The sequence below is a fragment of the Ambystoma mexicanum genome, chromosome 8 (assembly GCF_040938575.1).
Source record: "Ambystoma mexicanum isolate Mex_15411 chromosome 8, UKY_AmexF1_1, whole genome shotgun sequence".
In the NCBI taxonomy this organism is placed as follows: domain Eukaryota; kingdom Metazoa; phylum Chordata; class Amphibia; order Caudata; family Ambystomatidae; genus Ambystoma; species Ambystoma mexicanum.
This window is the reverse complement of record NC_090929.1, coordinates 25,406,447-25,422,972: the sequence shown is the minus strand read 5'-3', so window position 1 is coordinate 25,422,972 and position 16,526 is coordinate 25,406,447. Positions and strand designations below refer to the sequence as shown.

The 16,526-nt window shown below is 50.8% G+C and overlaps 1 protein-coding gene across 2 annotated transcripts in view; it reads right to left on the bottom strand.

The window, feature by feature from the left end:
* Positions 1 to 16,526, bottom strand: part of PKN3 (protein kinase N3) — a 436,492-nt gene that overhangs the window by 55,408 nt on the left and 364,558 nt on the right. Inside the window, exons 17-20 of one of the 2 annotated variants that reach the window (XM_069609180.1) lie at positions 12,266 to 12,328; positions 11,535 to 11,611; positions 9,694 to 9,836; positions 8,150 to 8,257 (exon numbers count right to left, since the gene is read on the bottom strand). In XM_069609180.1, the coding sequence (XP_069465281.1) occupies positions 8,150 to 8,257; positions 9,694 to 9,836; positions 11,535 to 11,611; positions 12,266 to 12,328 (391 nt within the window). The remainder of the gene's footprint in view (positions 1 to 8,149; positions 8,258 to 9,693; positions 9,837 to 11,534; positions 11,612 to 12,265; positions 12,329 to 16,526) is intronic. The other variant, XM_069609181.1, reaches the window with a different exon arrangement.

Here is a 16,526-nt window from a genome sequence, read left to right as displayed (position 1 = left end):
CTCTCCCACCCGTCGTGCGGAGGTGATGGTCACAAGAAACGCTGTTTTCCATGACAAGAACTTCAACAGAGCTGAGTGCAGAGGCTCGAACGGAGGTCCCATGAGCTTGGTCAACACCACGTTGAGCTCCCACGCCGGGGCCGGAGCCTTCACCGGCGGGAACCATCTGAACAGTCCCTTCATGAATTCTTTCACCAGACGATGAGACCACAAAGACATCCGTCCCGTGGTTCTGGTGTATCGGGGGATCGCAGCAAGATGAATCTTGATGGAAGCGTGCGCCAGTCCAGCCTTGGCCAGCGTCAGCAGGTACGGCAGTACTTGAGCCGTAATCCGTAGAGGGTTAATCTTCTGTGCTTGTCACCAGACAAAAAACCTCTTCCATTTATGTCCGTAGCATTTAAGAGTTGAGGACGCCCTGGCCTTTGCAAGAACCTCTCTGCAGTCGGCCGGTATGCCGTAACCTCCAAACTCTAACGCTGCAGGAGCCAGGCCTGTAAGTTCAGCGACTTCGGGTCGTGATGGAGGATGGCGCCTCCTTCCCTGGAGAGAAGATCCGCGTCCACTGGCAGCTTGAATGACGGGGACGCTGACCAGTCCAGAAGGTCCGGGAACCATATCAGCCTCGGCCACGCAGGCGCGACGAGGATCATCCTGCCCCGTGACCTCTTGAGCTGGTTGATGATCCGGATCAGCAACGGCAATGGAGGGAACGCATATAGGAACAGGCCCTCCCAGGGGAACGAGAAAGCATCGCCCATGCTCCTCGGCTGGGGAAACCTGCAGGCGAACCTCCGGCACTTGGAGTTCGTCGCCATCGTGAACAGATCGATCTGGGGTGTGCGCCACCATCAGAAGAAGCGGTCCACTAGATCCTGTCGTAGTTCCCACTCGTGGCACGAGCGCAGCTCTCTGCTGAGCGAGTCGGCGATGGTGTTTTTTATTCCTGCCAGATGAAACGGCACCAGAAATATCCCTTGGGCCCAATGCCACAGGTCCTGCGCCTCTTTGGACAGGGCTGGGGATCTGGTACCGCCCTGCTTCCTGATGTAGAACATGGTGGTAGTGTTGTTGGTGAAGTTCCTCGCCACCTTGCCCTTGAGGGACGGAAGAAAAGATCTGAGGGCCCAAAACACTGCATGGATCTCCAGGACGTTGATATGGAGGGACTTCTCCGTCGGCAGCCAAAGGCCCCTCGCGTGCAGATTTTCGGTGTGCGCTCCCCACCCTTCCAGGGAGGCATCCGTGGTCACGGTCTTCTGGTGGCCCGGGGTCTGGAAGTCCATGCCCGCCGTCAGATGCGCGTGGGTGCCCCACCACCCGATCGCTCATCGGAAGCTCTCGTCAAGTGTGATCCTGTCCTCTAAGCTGCCCGTCGTATGGATCCAGCGCGCGTCCAGGAACGCCTGTAACGGGCGCATCCGAAGCCTGCACAGGCGGATGAGATAAATGCAAGAAGACATCATTCGGAGGAGGGATTTGATGGACCCCACCGTGGCCGCGTCCGCAACCAGCATCCACTGCACCTTGCCCAAGATGGCCCTCGTCCTTTCCTCCGACGGAGAGGCCAGAAGCGCCACTGTGTCGAGTTTCGCTCCCAGAAACAGTGCGTCTTGCGCGGGTTCCAGGTGGGACTTGGCATAGTTTATGGAGAATCCCAGGTCCGTGAGTAGTTGGACGGTCCTCGCCGTGTGCTCCGCAGCAAGCTCCTTTGTCTTTGCTCGGATGAGCCAGTCGTCCAGGTAGAGGTAGACGTGGATCCCCTCCAGGCGCAGCCGCGCCGCCACCGGTGCGAGGCACTTGGTGAACACCCTGGGTGCCGACCTCAATCCGAATGGAAGGGCTCTGAACTGGTAGTGACGCCCTTGGACCACGAATCTGAGAAACTTTCGGTGTCCCTTTAGGATGGGGATATGGAAGTAGGCATCCTCCAAATCCAACGACTACAGGAAATCGCCCTCCTCCAGCTGACCCAGGACGTGCTGGAGAGTGACCATCCAGAACTTCTGCGCCTTGACGAATTTGTTCAGTCGTCGTAGGTCCAGGATGGGACGCCATCCTCCTGTCTTCTTCTTCACGAGGAAGTATCTTGAGTAAACTCCGGAGCCCCGAAGCCTCTTTGGGACGAGCTCGATGGCGCCTTTCTTGAGCATCGCCTTTACCTCCAAGAGAAGTTGAGGGACGTGATGTTCCTTCCTGGCCACGGGGGGGGACGCGCGGGCACTTCTTTAGAAACTCGAGCACGTGACCCTGGGCCAGGGCGTCCAGCACCCAACGGTCGGTGGAGATGGACTCCCACACGCTGACCAAGTTCGCCAGCCGGCCTCCCACCGGGATGCTTCGGTGGGGGCCCGACCCCACGGTCGGTTCAGTCCTGCTTCGACGAGGCTTTGCCGCCTTGTCCTCCCTGGCGACGACAGCGGGGTCCGCCCGACTTGCCTCGTCCCCTGTAGGCTTCCTGTGACGACGAACAGGCCGCTTGACGGTAGGTGGAATATCCGCCGCCGGAACCTTTGGAGGCACCCTGCTTGCCTCCGGCGCTCCGAAAGGGCGGCCGTCGTTGCTGGAGAACACCAAGAGCCCGGGCCGTCTCCGTGTCCATCTTGATGGTTTGTAGGGAATCGTCCACTGTTTTCCCAAACATGTTAATCCCGTCGAATGGCATGTCCAGTACTCTGGTCTGCACGTCCTGCCGGAAGTCCGTTGCTTTGAGCCATCCACGCAGTCTAAGGCACTCGCCGTTGCCCAACTGGCGAAATCCAGTGTCAGCGATGTCCGTCGCTATCGTAATGGCGTGGTCCGACGCCACTTCTCCTTCCTGCAAGATCTCTAGGGCCTCAGCCCTCTTGTCATCCGGTAGGAAGTCCAGCAGGGGGGCGATCTTGTACCACAACTCCCTGTCGTAGCGGGCTACGATAGCTAAGGCGTTGGCAGCCTTAATCATCGTCGCTGCTGATGAGATGACTCTGCGTCCCATCGTGTCCAATTTCTTTCCCTCGCCGTCCGGTGGGGAGGTTGACGTAGAGGCCGAAGCCCCCCCGCTTTCTTCCTGGCCGCCGCGGAGACGACCGAGTCCGGGGTCAGCTGTGCCCGAAGGCACAAGGGGGCCACGTCCGGGACCCGTACTTCTTCTCGTACCGATCCCTTCTCGCAGGCGTTGTGGATGGGTTCTTGAGGAGGGCGAGACACTCATCCCAGATATCGTCCAGTAGAGGTACAGCGAGGACCGTCTTCCTCTTGGCCTCGCGTCGTTGAAGGAAACCTTCCTTCTTCTCTTCCGGGCAGAGCTGGAAAAGCTTGGATGCCCTGGCGATCATGGCATGAAACGATCCAATCTCGTCGGGCGGGGAAGCCTGGGGAGGAGGTGACGACGGAAGATCCTCGTCGTAAACCTCGTCGTCTGTACCCGTCGCGGCCGTGTCCGTCCCCTTATCATCCCCACGGGTCGTGGACGGGGAGGAGGGCTGAGCAGGGCGCGATGGTTGAAAAGGAGGTGGAGGATGAATCCTTCTTCTCTTAGGAGGAGGGTTCCCAGAAGGGCCTGGCTCCGGGTCCCCCATCGGGAGCGGTTCCTCCGTTGGTGGTAACGGCAATCTCGTCCTTATCGCCGAGCATAAGGACTGTATAGCCAACAAAATGGCCGCCGAGTTGTCTTGCGGCACTGGTTGAGGGGATTCCGACGGGCGGTCAGGAGCCTCGTCGGCACCCTCGATGTTCTCGTCGTCTCCTATGTCGGGATCCCTCCCGACGGGCTGGTCTTCCACGCCAATGCCGTGGCTTAAGACTTCGATCAGCTCCTCTTCAGAGGTTGAGGCCGAATCCACGACGACCTCCTGCCCCCCCCTTTTTGTTCTCCGGAGGTTTCACCGGGGTCCTGTCGATGGGCTTGAAAGAGGACTCCCTCCGCGGTGGCAGGGAGACTGAGCCCCAAAGTCGCCTCCACTGGTGTAGCCTCCACAGGCTGAGCCAGGGCCGCCGCGACTGTCTCGATAGAGGCCTTGGCAGGGTGGATCAAGGCTTTCACCACCTTAGGTGCGCTCACCGCCTTCTCCTTGGGGGGAGGGTGACCACCTCGCTCCCCCTCCGATGGGGCCTTCGAGCTCGACCGGGGTCTCTCCAGGAGCTTTGCCGGGTGCTCGGCCTTCCTCTTACCCGAGCCAGAGCGTTGGCTCGTGGTTGATAGCGCCAGGGAGGATGCGCCCTGCCTGGCAACCGTAGAGCCCGACCGTTCGGCGCTCCCGGTGCCAGCAGACTCACGGTGCTTGGCCTTCTGTTGGGCCCCCGCCGCCGGGGTGCCCTCAAAGGTCTTAGAAGACCACTCGGACTTCTTCTTCTATTTCTCGCCTGATGGGCTTTTCCCTTTCAGTCAGTTGGCGAGACGCAGATGGCGGTCCTTCATGGTCCGCTCCGACATATTGCCGCAAAACGCACAGTCCTTCTCCACATGCGTCTTGCCCTCATGAAGGCAGTAGAGGCAAAGGGAGTGTTCGTCCTCCTTAAAGACATTCTGAAGCTGGCATCCAGGGCAGACCCTGAACAGCTTTCCGGGCGTCGAGCTTCCCTTCTCCTGGGCCATGTCCGAGATGGGCCTGAGAAACTTCTGGAGTCCTCCAAAAGTGTGGCTCGACGAAATCTTCACCCTTGAGGGGCGTAGAGGAATCCGACACGGGTCCCAGTTGATCGGATAAAGAAACGGTGGAGCTTGAGGCTCTTTTGACCGAAAAAAATAGAGAATTTTCCTATGAAAAAGCGTGAAAATGCACTACAGCTCGAGAGCAATAGCACAAGGATCCCAACACATGAACGTGCTGTAAAAATCTGAAGATGGCTGCCAGAGGCGGGGCTTAGGGAGATGGCAGTCATTGGCTGTGGTCAGTATGACGCAGAGATCAGTGATTGGTTACTACTACGAAAGACAGATCAGAAACGAAACTGATACTGATTTTTCTTTACCAAGGATTCCCAGCCTGACGACGGGGAATATTCATGAGCATGTGAATCCATGCCAGACCCCATGCTGGAGAATGATGCCCCTTCTGTGCATTATCACAGCTGGATTGACAGCCGTGTAATAGTAACTAAAAAGTAATTAAAGTTGATACACTGCCGCCAGCCATAAAGGGTTACCTTGCCATAGTAACAGAAATGTTACTATGTCAGTGAGAAAAGGGATATCATGTATATCCCCAGGACTCCAAATAAAGTGGGGTGTGCTTGTCTCACATATAAAATGTAAAGGGGATGGGAATCCCCCTTTATCCTTGGGAACAGTAGTAGTTCACCCAAGGCACATTAAAGCGAAAATACAAAGGGAAGCCCCAAAGGCACTTCAGCAACACTGCCCATAAGGTGCTGTGCACTGCTATAGGGAAATACGTAAAGCCCAAAAGTTATAGGGAACTATATATCCAAACATACACTATGGAGAGACATAGAAAAGTCACCCATAAGAAGAGTAAAAGAAAGGGTGAGAGGGCAAAAGATCCCCACTCACCCAGAAACCAAGCGAAAATAATCACCAAGTCCAGTAAAATGTTCAGGTGTTGACACAGGTAAGGAAGAGTTATCAGTGCTCCAGATAAGATTTTTTTTTAAAATCTCTTTTTTATTCATGTTTTCCAATAGTAATTGCCAAAGTGCGCATAGGAGATCAGTCTTCTAATGAATTACTGAAGCTGCTAGGTCAAGCGAGGCACGCAGCTTGTCAAAATAATTTCATTGGTGAACTACTAACCTTCACCAAAAGGTACCTATCGGATCTGGGTTTATATTTGGAGGTGTTTGAAACCCATACTGATTATGAAAAAGTCATCAAAAGTAAGGCACGGCAACTGGATTGGGCAGGTAGCATCGAGAACTGCATAAATTGAAAAGATGCAGGGAACATTCGCTCCAAAGCTTTAAAGGTGGGGTGCCACATAGCTACCCAACTAAATGCTCTAGCCCAGAGCGCAGGCGTTTCACAAAGCAGCTCCGCCTCAATATCCTGCAGACTAAAGAATATGTCAGTCATTGGCAAAATGTTATATTACAGGATGAGCAATGTAGCTGCTGTAATATGGAGCCAGAGACCTGCCGACACATATTGACCCCCTGTCCCGTTCTAACGTTATATTATAGAAGGGGGTATGGAAGATTTGTCAGCTCACTACGATGTTTCTCGTTGTTCACAGATTTTCAGCACGTGGATCCACTCTTGCAGTGAGGGAGGTTGAGCCCTCATTTTAGCGATCAATGTCCTTGCGACCACCGAGGCCATGACAAGACGTTTCCTCGAAAAAAGGCAAGCAGCCAAGCTATTGCCGTGTTGCGTGGACAATCTGGGCCCATCCTGCCCATGGTATCATACGCACCCTACCAGAATGTTTGTATATAACAACATTCCCACACCATGTGTATATAGTCAGCAAGATCAAAATGACATCTGGGACAGGTGGAGGGTCTCTCTGGGTAGCATCTGTGAAGTCTGGCAGGGGAGTAATAAGACTGGTGTATACATTTAAATGTGTCAAACGGAACCTGGAATTAAGAGATCTCTTTCGGGTCAGCTCACAAATCACCTGCCACTGGGGCTCTGTTGGGGGTGTATCCAGTACCCTGTCCCGCCTAGCCCTAAACAATCTGGGGGATGTTGGCCACATGGCCTTAACAAGCTTATATAATGCTGAGACCACCCCACTCATTGGAGGAGGGGTTAGTCACAAACTGGCCCAGCAGTGAGGTGGGAGGCTTCCAGGGGAACCCGTCCCAGCTGCCACAGAGGATCTCACGTAACCCAGATAAGATTTTAAAGTTGGGAGTAAAAATGTAAGTCCAATTCCGAAAGGGAGTATTTTTATAAGTGTGTAAAAATGTTTAAACTGGAAAACAGAAATGTTTTTGTAATACATATTTCTTTGCACCTAGTTATTCATGCACATTAAAAGATACAGGTTTACTTCTTCCGATCAGGCAGGAATTCTAGCAATTTCTTTCTGTGGCACTGCATCCACTGCTAGTCTAAACAGATCTATGGAGCTGTGTGAGTGAAAGCAGGGGCACATGGTCGTATGTGTTTGTTTCCCATTTTTTGTTGTAAGTATTTTTACTCCCCGATTTACTTTTTTGGGAGTATTCGCCTATTTTTAGGGAATAAAAGTGGATGATACACCTCTTATCTGTAGGGCTGAAAATCATATTAATGAAAATCTTACCCAACACCCATGACCGCCAATGTGAAACCTCTGGGACGCCACAAACTGCACAAGTATGGCATGGACTGCCACAAGTCCAGGGCATACGCGATAGCAGGGGGGGGGGGGGGGACTTTGGGACAGAACAATGTCTACGCGGGGAAGGTCCTACACAGAGAAGCTGGAGGTTTTGCAGAGGCCTCAGATCTTCAAGGCACTGGACGTACTTCGCTAGCAATGATCAGAGTTACTTTAAAGCTTTATTGAGGTGTAACAGAAGAACACCCTAATGAAGGGGGATTGGGAGGTGGGAGGGGGGAATCATTCCATACTAGAAATCCCAGATACAAGCCTGCATTGAAGCCATGACCGGTACAGCAGCTTAGCAAGAAATAAGCCAGTAGAGAAGAACAGAAACTTTACCCTTGGCAGAACAAGCTGCCATGACTCACTGGCTCTGCTAAGGCCTCGGGTGCTACTATTTTCATAACCTCCCTGGAGCCCCTGCAGTAATTCATGGAAAGAGCATGGTCCGCGTCCTTGCATCATTCCTCCACTGCTGCGAAGCACCTTGAACAATGCTGCGTTCCATCCTAGATCTGCCTAGCAGGAATAAAGTGGCTTGCTATGGCCATCAAGGAAAGAAAACATAAAAGGGTGATAAAAGATGAATGCCTTAAAGCAGAAGAGCACATGTTATTGCAGTGCATTCTGGGAACCATCTTGCTCTGAAGTCCGCTTCAACAGGAAATAACATACTTGAGACAGGTTTATGTTCATGGATGGTACATTTTAGCACTTAATTGTTGCAACATGTCAAGAGAAATTGTTCCTAAATAAGGGGCCTAGGTTTCTACACCACAGCTGGGACAGAATCCTACAGCATATCAAACCGGGGAGCATCCGTTCCATCCACACAATCCTGAGTGCAGGGGTAGATCCCTGAGGGGCAGCCAAGAGTGGGTGCCTGCCATTACCTTGCGAATCACACCAATCGCCTCCAAGGACAGGCAGCGCGGATATCGCACCTCCTCATTCACGATGCTATCAAAGACTTCTTCCTCGTCATCACCAGGGAAAGGCGACTAGAAAAGAGAAGATTGCCATCAGATCAGTGAAAATCACTCTTCCTAGTAACAAACTTGCCAAACATGTGATACCATATTCCTCATTATCCCAGAATACATTGCTCATGCAAATGATTGGCACTGGTCCATCGATGAGAAGAGTGAATCGCAATGTGTGGACGAATAGTCACATGTGGGGTGATGACCGGGATGGATTATTGGTCTTGGGGACTGTCCCACCAGAGTGACTTGTACTCCTAGTACGTTGCCCCTCTTAATCTCAACTAATGAGCTATTGCCTGTGGTGCTCCTAGAGACTGGACAAGCCTGGGTGCATGTCGGGATCACCTTCTAGCTTCCAGAACTGAAGTCTCGACGTGTCTCTGTCTGCACCAAATATCAGGTGCTGGAGCTGCAGGGAGGGATTGTGCACTGAAGCGGTTCCAGGTATTTACCAGTCCCGCTGACCCTTGCTCATGCGAGTTCTGATTCCAGGCATCGGACACACAATTGCTGTGTATGCCCAAATGACCCCGGCAAGTGTCATTGACTGCATACATGATCAGGAACAGCGCATTATTAAAGTAGGAGGCGGAATCTAGCATAACAGGAAGGGAACATCACACCAAGATCCCAAAACAGCATTGTCTGGGGAGATTGGTACCCTGCAACCAAACTTGAAGATACAGAACCATTTCTTGAAACTATGCGAGGGTGTATTTATAGCAATAAATATAAAGGTTTTCTTTGAAAAACGTCTGAAAGCATTTTACAATGTCCCTGGGTTGGGATTGGTTGCTCCCAATACCGACCTGAGGGGCATTAGTGTTGGATGCCTATTGTTACCCCTGCTGATTTCTACTGCATAACACAGACCAGAATTTAAGGACTGATACCTTACATTCACTATTTCTTGATGCTTCCTGAACTGTGGAACACATCTCTTAAGAAATCAGGAGACAGAGGCGTGCAAGGCCACCTTTGTAAACACACTAAAGGTACAGCTGGCCTTTCCCAAACTGGTCCTAAGAAATGCCTAAACATTCCCACTGCCAGATCTGAGGACTCAACAACTGACAGGGTTCAAAATTGATGGGGGCTGGGAGCCATTCACCTCCTGCTTTTGGCCTAGATGAGCCTGATTAGCTTGAAACCAACTGCTAACGGGAGCTCCTTTTGGCCACGGCCGTGCACACACGTTCACAAACACCACCGCACCCCCGACCCCCCCCATGTGGATTTAACTCTGTGCAATTATGACAATCCATAAATCAGCACTAGGACACCGTTTTGCATCATTTAAAGAACAAGGGGTCATAAATAATGGACAAAGTGATATGTTTGCGTCTCATGTAGTAGTTCCCCTTGTCACTGGTTAATGCTGGATACCCAGGAACTGCCGTTAGCTCCTGCTTATCCAATCTAGGAGCGTGAAAAGGTGGGAGGGTCCTCACCTCACCAACCATCATCTCGTATATCAGCACGCCAAGGCCCCACCAGTCCACAGCACGTGTGTAGGAGGCATCCGTCAAGACTTCTGGAGCCAGGAATTCTGGGGTGCCACAGAATGTGCTAGTGTGATCCCCAAAACCCATCCCTGTGGAGAAAAGAGCACAATGAAACACCCATAGCATGACAAGTACATGTGTCAAGCACTGCACAAGCCAATCGGAATAGATAGACCTTGCTTACAGACCCATAACCATCCACTGCAAGGATCCCACCCTTATAGAGCCCAGAATCTCTCCTCGGTCTTTCCCATCCTAAATACACAGACCATCCTTACAAAGCAATTAACCTCCTCACCATGGTCCACCATATATACACAGGCCCTGCTTCTGGAGCCCAGACCTTTCCTGGGCTGTCCCCTTCCGGTATGCAGAGACCACCCTCCCAGAGCCCACACAGGGCTGCCCACTCCTGTATACATAGACTAACTTGCAATCCTCCCATCCCAGGTACCCAGACCCCCCTCCACAGTGGGTGGCCCTTCCTGTATGAAGCGTCCATCCTGCCACGGCCCAGACCCCTACCCAAGATGTGCTCTACTGTATGCAGACACCATAACTCTCCAATCGGATCTCTGCCTGTATGCAGAGACCATCTCTGCCAGAGACCGCAACCCCTCCACTGGGAGCTCTGCCTGTATGCAGAAACCATCTCTGCCAGAGACCAGAACCCTCCAGTGGGATCTCTCCCTGTATGCAGAGACCAGAACCGTCCAGTGGGATCTCTGCATGTATGCAGAGAACATCTTTGCCAGAGACCAGAACCCTCCAGTGGGATCTCTGCCTCTATGCAGGGACCAGAACCCTCCAGTCCGATCTCTCCCTGTATGCAGAGACCAGAACCGTCCAGTGGGATCTCTGCATGTATGCAGGGACCATCTCTGCTAGAGACCAGAACCCCCCCAGTGGGATCTCTGCCTCTATGCAGAGACCATCTTTGCCAGAGACCAGAAACCTCTGCCTGTATGCAGAGACCATCTCTGCCAGAGACAATAACCCTCCTGTGGGATCTCTCCCTGTATGCAGAGACCAGAACCGTCCATGTATGCAGAGAACATCTCTGCCAGAGACCAGAACTGTCCAGTGGGATCTCTGCATGTATGCAGAGAACATCTCTGCCAGAGACCATAACCCTCCAGTCGGATCTCTGCCTGTATGCAGAGACCATCTCTGCCAGAGACCATAACCCTCCAGTCGGATCTCTGCCTGTATGCAGAGACCATCTCTGCCAGAGACCGGAACCCCTCCATTGGGAGCTCTGCCTGTATGCACAGACCATCTGCCCAGGCCACTGACTGTTCCCCTAGGCTGGGTGATCGTGTATGCACAGACCATCTTCTCAGAGCCCAGAGCTGTCCCATACTCCATGTCTGCATCCTCCACCCACAGCTCAGGCTGCTCTCCTGCATGCACAGACCACCCGCCCAGAGCTCTCCCCCAGCTGTCCCATACTCCACATCTGCATTCTCCACCCATGACCTCTCTCTGCATGCACAGACCATCAACTCAAAGCCCAGAGCCCTCCCAGAGCTGTCCCAAACTCCATGTCTGCATCCTCCCACCCACAGCTCAGACCGCTCTCGCATCCTCCACCCACAGCTCAGACCGCTCTCGTGCATGCACCGACCATCTACTCAAAGCCCAGAGCCCGCCCAGAGCCCTCCCCGAGCTATCCCATACTCCACGTCTGCATCCTCCAATCACAGCTCAGACCGCTCTCCTGCATGCACAGAACATCTGACCAAAGCCTGTCCCTACAGAGGATGTCTCCGCCAGAAAGCACATACCTTCCTTACAGAGTCCAAAATCTGCTATCTTCACGAAGCCTTCACCGTCCATGAGAAGGTTATCCATCTTCAGATCCCTAGAAAGAAGAAGCCAAGATAGGATTGATCTACACCATCCACACGGCATGCACGGTGCACGCGCTGCCCTTCTTCAGGTCTCAGAACTCAATGCATAAGCTTTTCTATTCACCCCTTTGACATGTGTCCCGTTGTACCTTGTCAACATATTACATATGCTGCACATTCTTCACTCGTCCCTCTGAGGTTAGTGTGCACCTGTTGCCCTTTCACTGGTCTGTGAATGGTCATCCTATTTCAAGCAGTGTGATTGGCTGCTGCTGTGCTCACATCATGCAACGTAGTGTCACCCCTCTACGCCTCACATGCAGCGCGGTGTCCTTAGCTTTACCCGTGCTCACCCCATTTGATGTAGAATCATTGGTCACTGCTGTGTTCAGCTCAATGCAGCATCAATGGTCACTGTTGTGCACTTTGTGGAAAGTGTAGTGCACTATTTCTCAGTGTAAATGTTCGCTGCTGGTGTGCTCACCTCATCCTGCACACTGGCTGCAGCCCACATTCAATCACTCAGACTACCCATCCCATCACAGAAGGGTACTGCAGAGCACACACCCCTGGACTGTGCACTGAACATAAGCCCTGGCTTCAGTAGATGCCTTGTAGTGCTGCTTACAGTGTAATGAACCCAGCACCGCCCACTCAGATCTCACCTGTAAATAATGTTCTTTTCGTGCAGGAACTGGAGTCCCAGAATAACACATGCCGAATAGAACCTAAGAACAAGAAGGGCCAAAAATCACACATGCCCAAAACATGAAGCAAAACCTGTAATCGCTTGAAGTCCCAGTATCAGAATTCCTGGCTTTACTCAGCAGAAGGCTCTCAAATGTGCACACAAAGAGTTGCCTCAATTGAGCTCTCCAATATGCAGAAATGTTCAAAACGCACAAAGACGAGAAGAGCTCAGAACAAGACCATTAGACATTATGTAGAGGAAGACCTCCATGTACAGAAAAGTACCAGGATAGAAGCTAGGAGGAAACATTTGCAATACCTAAAACCTAGAATTATTCTTTGAGTGAAGTTCACAAAATAACACAGGAAATGAGCCATATACAACCCATTCTCCCACTTCGTGTGGGGTGGTCGATCCTTCAGAGCGGTGACCACCCCACACCCACCATTGACCTTGCTACTGGATTCAAAGATAATCTACTCTGATATCCTGAGCTGGGCAGATGAATCCATTATCAAAAGGAGCGCCACCTTTCCTAACGCCATCTTCCTTGAAACAAAACCCACATGTGACCCAGTTGTGCCACATTTCTGGTGTCAATCATCCTCATAGAATAGCTCTTAAAACAATGGAGCAGCAATTCCCACCCGGCCAGAAGGCGGCACTGCCCGTCAATGATGTACCGTTTCAGGGAACACTGGGGATTGTACTTGTACTTAGATAGTGTGCATTTCTCTGTAAATGGGACAGAGGCATCTCCTTGTTGCCCGTGCGGGTGCAGGAAACGGACACTCTGGGACACCAGCATGGCATCTGGCACCCAAGCTTCCTGGAGGCAGGTATTGCTTTCAGAAGTACAGGTCCTCTCTGAAGTCAGGTCTTCTGTCAAGCCGATCAATGCTTCCTGATCAAGCCGCCTAGGCTGCAGTGCCCCTTACCTTGCATGACGGTATGGTTCACCCTTGATCGTCTCTGAGATATGGGAGATTAAATCATTGTTTTTGTTTTACAGAAATCTCAAAGCAAAGTCCATAAGAACAATTTCACGTCTTTGTAGCAATTAGCATGTAGCACACAAACCCGTTGTCTGTGCGGCCCTGCACATGAATGTGGAAGCATTCAAAGTCTAGGCATGCGTGCCGCTTGGGCACCAAACTCCCCATCTAGGCCAAGGAGCTACTCTACCAGAGGGCAAGCACACACTCCCCTTTGTAGGTTAGTCCTCTAAAGAAACAGGAGATGGTAAGCCGAGGACCCCTTCAAGAGAGGCAGTCCCTTTGTTAAAGACCTAAACGTGGCCATCAGCCCCATTAGGAGAGGGGAAAAAAAGCACCCAAACCGGACGGGAAATGAACTTTGGAATTTTCCCAGCATAAAACGGATAAAGAGAAGAGGCAAACTTACCTAAATCACCATCTAAACTTTGAATGAAAGATAATAATAGGGTGATGATACAAATGTACCTACCACTTGACAAAGGTGACCGAGGGCCAAGTTAGGAATTTGAAAGTAAAAGGGAGAGACCTGTGATTGACTCATTGAGAAATTAATTTTTCTTTGGACAACTAGCGCTGACCATAGTAACCATATTAACAGGATTGCCCTGAAGAAGAACCAAAGGCTTCAAACACATGTTGCAAGAATGTGGGACGAATCAATTGATATAAAATATAACACTACTTTAGGTTCTACTGCAAGACATTATTTTTTTATTACTGTACTAATACGAGGCCTCTATCAACTCGTTGGACATGAATAGTAATAGGCGGAGCGCAGTTGGAGTACCCCAGAATAAACCTGTGATCCACTGGTGTAAGGGTGCAGAAGTAGACTAGGGACACAACAGTGTCATGCTTGTTGGCACAAACTTTTATTTAACAGAAAATAAGGAAGAACCCTACCTGTCCCTATACCCAAGAGGGGTTTTCCCTGCCTCAAATAAAACTAAGGATGGCGTTGGAATGTCAGTCAACAAACAAATAGTCCACTGTCCTAGAGGTACCAAACCTATTTCCGTCCCTTACAGTTCAAAATAATAAAGTAGGCTACACCCTGACTCCAAAAGGGCGGCTTCCTTCGTCTGGATGATTTTTAAGCAGTTTGTGAATGATGGGGGAATATCTTTAATCCCCTAGCATAGGCTTTTTTGTATTGTTCCACAGAGAGGGTGAGGAGGTCTCTCTTCCCCAGAACTTCTCATGAGATTTGCTTATAGTGCCATAAACAAGATTGGGATGGTGTCTCCCTTCCCCAAGCCTTTCTTAGATCTTTCAATAGTATCACTATTATCTAGATTTCTACCAATGGATATATGTTCCTTCCTCTGGTCTTCTCATAACTTGTGCCAAAGGATATCTTTCTTTTCCCCCGGTCTTCTGTTGACTTTGGTTAGAGAATCTTTCCCTCTTCGTTTGTTCTTCTGTCTTTTGCCAAAGGATATCTTACTCACCCCTTTGTCTTCTATTCTCGGTATGTGGGTCCTAGACCCCGTTCTCAGCTTAGTAATGTCTCTCACTTAAGCCCAGCTCACTATTCTATCAGGCGTTATCTTGCATTTACAACTCTCAACTTCTCAATATTCGGGTCTGTGAGAAACCAGAAGGTCTCTCACCCGCTAGTCCCTGGGGATCTGTCATCCAGGTGGCCAGGACACGGCCATCACTTTTGGATCCAGTTCCTGGGGGGTGGAACAGTGCAGGAGGATCACCTCTTCATGGAGAGGGAGTGGGGTACTGGGTGGTGAGATGCAGTATCCCCTTCCCTGTAACACCTTTACCCCATTCTACCAGGTAGGATATTTTGGAACTGTGCCCACCTCACTTTTACAACACAAACCCTTTCACACGGACAGCCTGCTATGAGAGAAAACAGACCCGAGCAGTATACCTGATGTGTCCCAATACAATACTCAGACGAGGTCAGGCAATTACTGACCAGCACACACACCCGGCTTCCATTAAGCTTCCCCACACGGATAAAACAAGGAGGACTAGAGCACACACTGAGCGAGGCAAAGCACACGAGGAAACAGCAGTTTCGTGATGGCAGCTGAACGAAAGAAGAAAGACAGCAACACTTAAGGGGATTGCAAAGAGGGAGGTTCCCTTGACCTTTTCGACAAGGAACCATTACTTTCCATAGACCTCGAGAATCGAAAAAATAAGACCAGGAAACCAGGCTAAATAATCCTACATTGTGTGTCGGAGATACCCAGCGCCCTCCCGCATCAATAATCAAAGCGGGGAGAATTGGCAGCTGCCGTGGCACTGTCCTTGGCTCCAAGAACAAAGCAGCATCAGTGAAATCAACACAGCCGGTGAGTTGGGGAGACCGATACAAGACCGGTCTGTGTTGAAACCAAGGTTGCAAGCAGCAACATTGTATGGCGAACGCTGGAACGAACATTGTTAAAATGCGTGTGTTAAGAGATGCAAGTAAAGTAAACTGCTGATGAGTGATTTTTTTAAAATTGAAATGTATTGAGATTTTCTAAATCATGCAAATGGAACATTCCAAAACAGTATTCGAAGAATGAACAGTTCAAGTAAAACATGTGTGAAACATTTTCCCTTCCCCAGTAAAAAAAGAACGCCCATACTTTAAACAGTTAACTTTTTCATCCTCCCGCCCCCTTCTACCCTAGAACATTGTTCCCTCCTCTCCCTTGAGTCCACAACATATACAATCCCAAAATAGTGGGAGGAGACTTGTTTGGTGCACGTTATAACACATCAAGTATTTACACTGACATCGATTGTTTAGACATAGGGTCCTCCAAGTTTGTCATATGTCTTTTCCATTGCAACAGGTTAGGGTGTTCTCCCCAGGGGGAGAGGGTGCGGTCATTCAGTTTCACTTCACATTTTACTGATTGGTTCCCAGCATGTACTTACAAACAAAGTCCCCCCCATAGTGTGTCACATTGGGCCGATTCCCAGTGCAGGGTTGCAGTGATTTTTCCCATAACGTATATGTTTGCTGCAACATTAATCCATTCGCCCTTGCTTGGTGTTTGTTTGGACTTCCATTTGATGACTAGAGTGGCCCGGGCCGCCAATAATAGGTGGGCTGCCAGGCCCTTGGTTTTCTCCCTTTCATCTTCGCATTGCTCGAATCCGAAGAGAACTAGGAAGGGGTCTGCGGATCTTGGATCTGCCCCAGGACCTCACTCCAATAGATCTTAATTCTGGTGCAGTGCCAGCAATCTGCTATTGCTCCACATTTACTCCAGCATA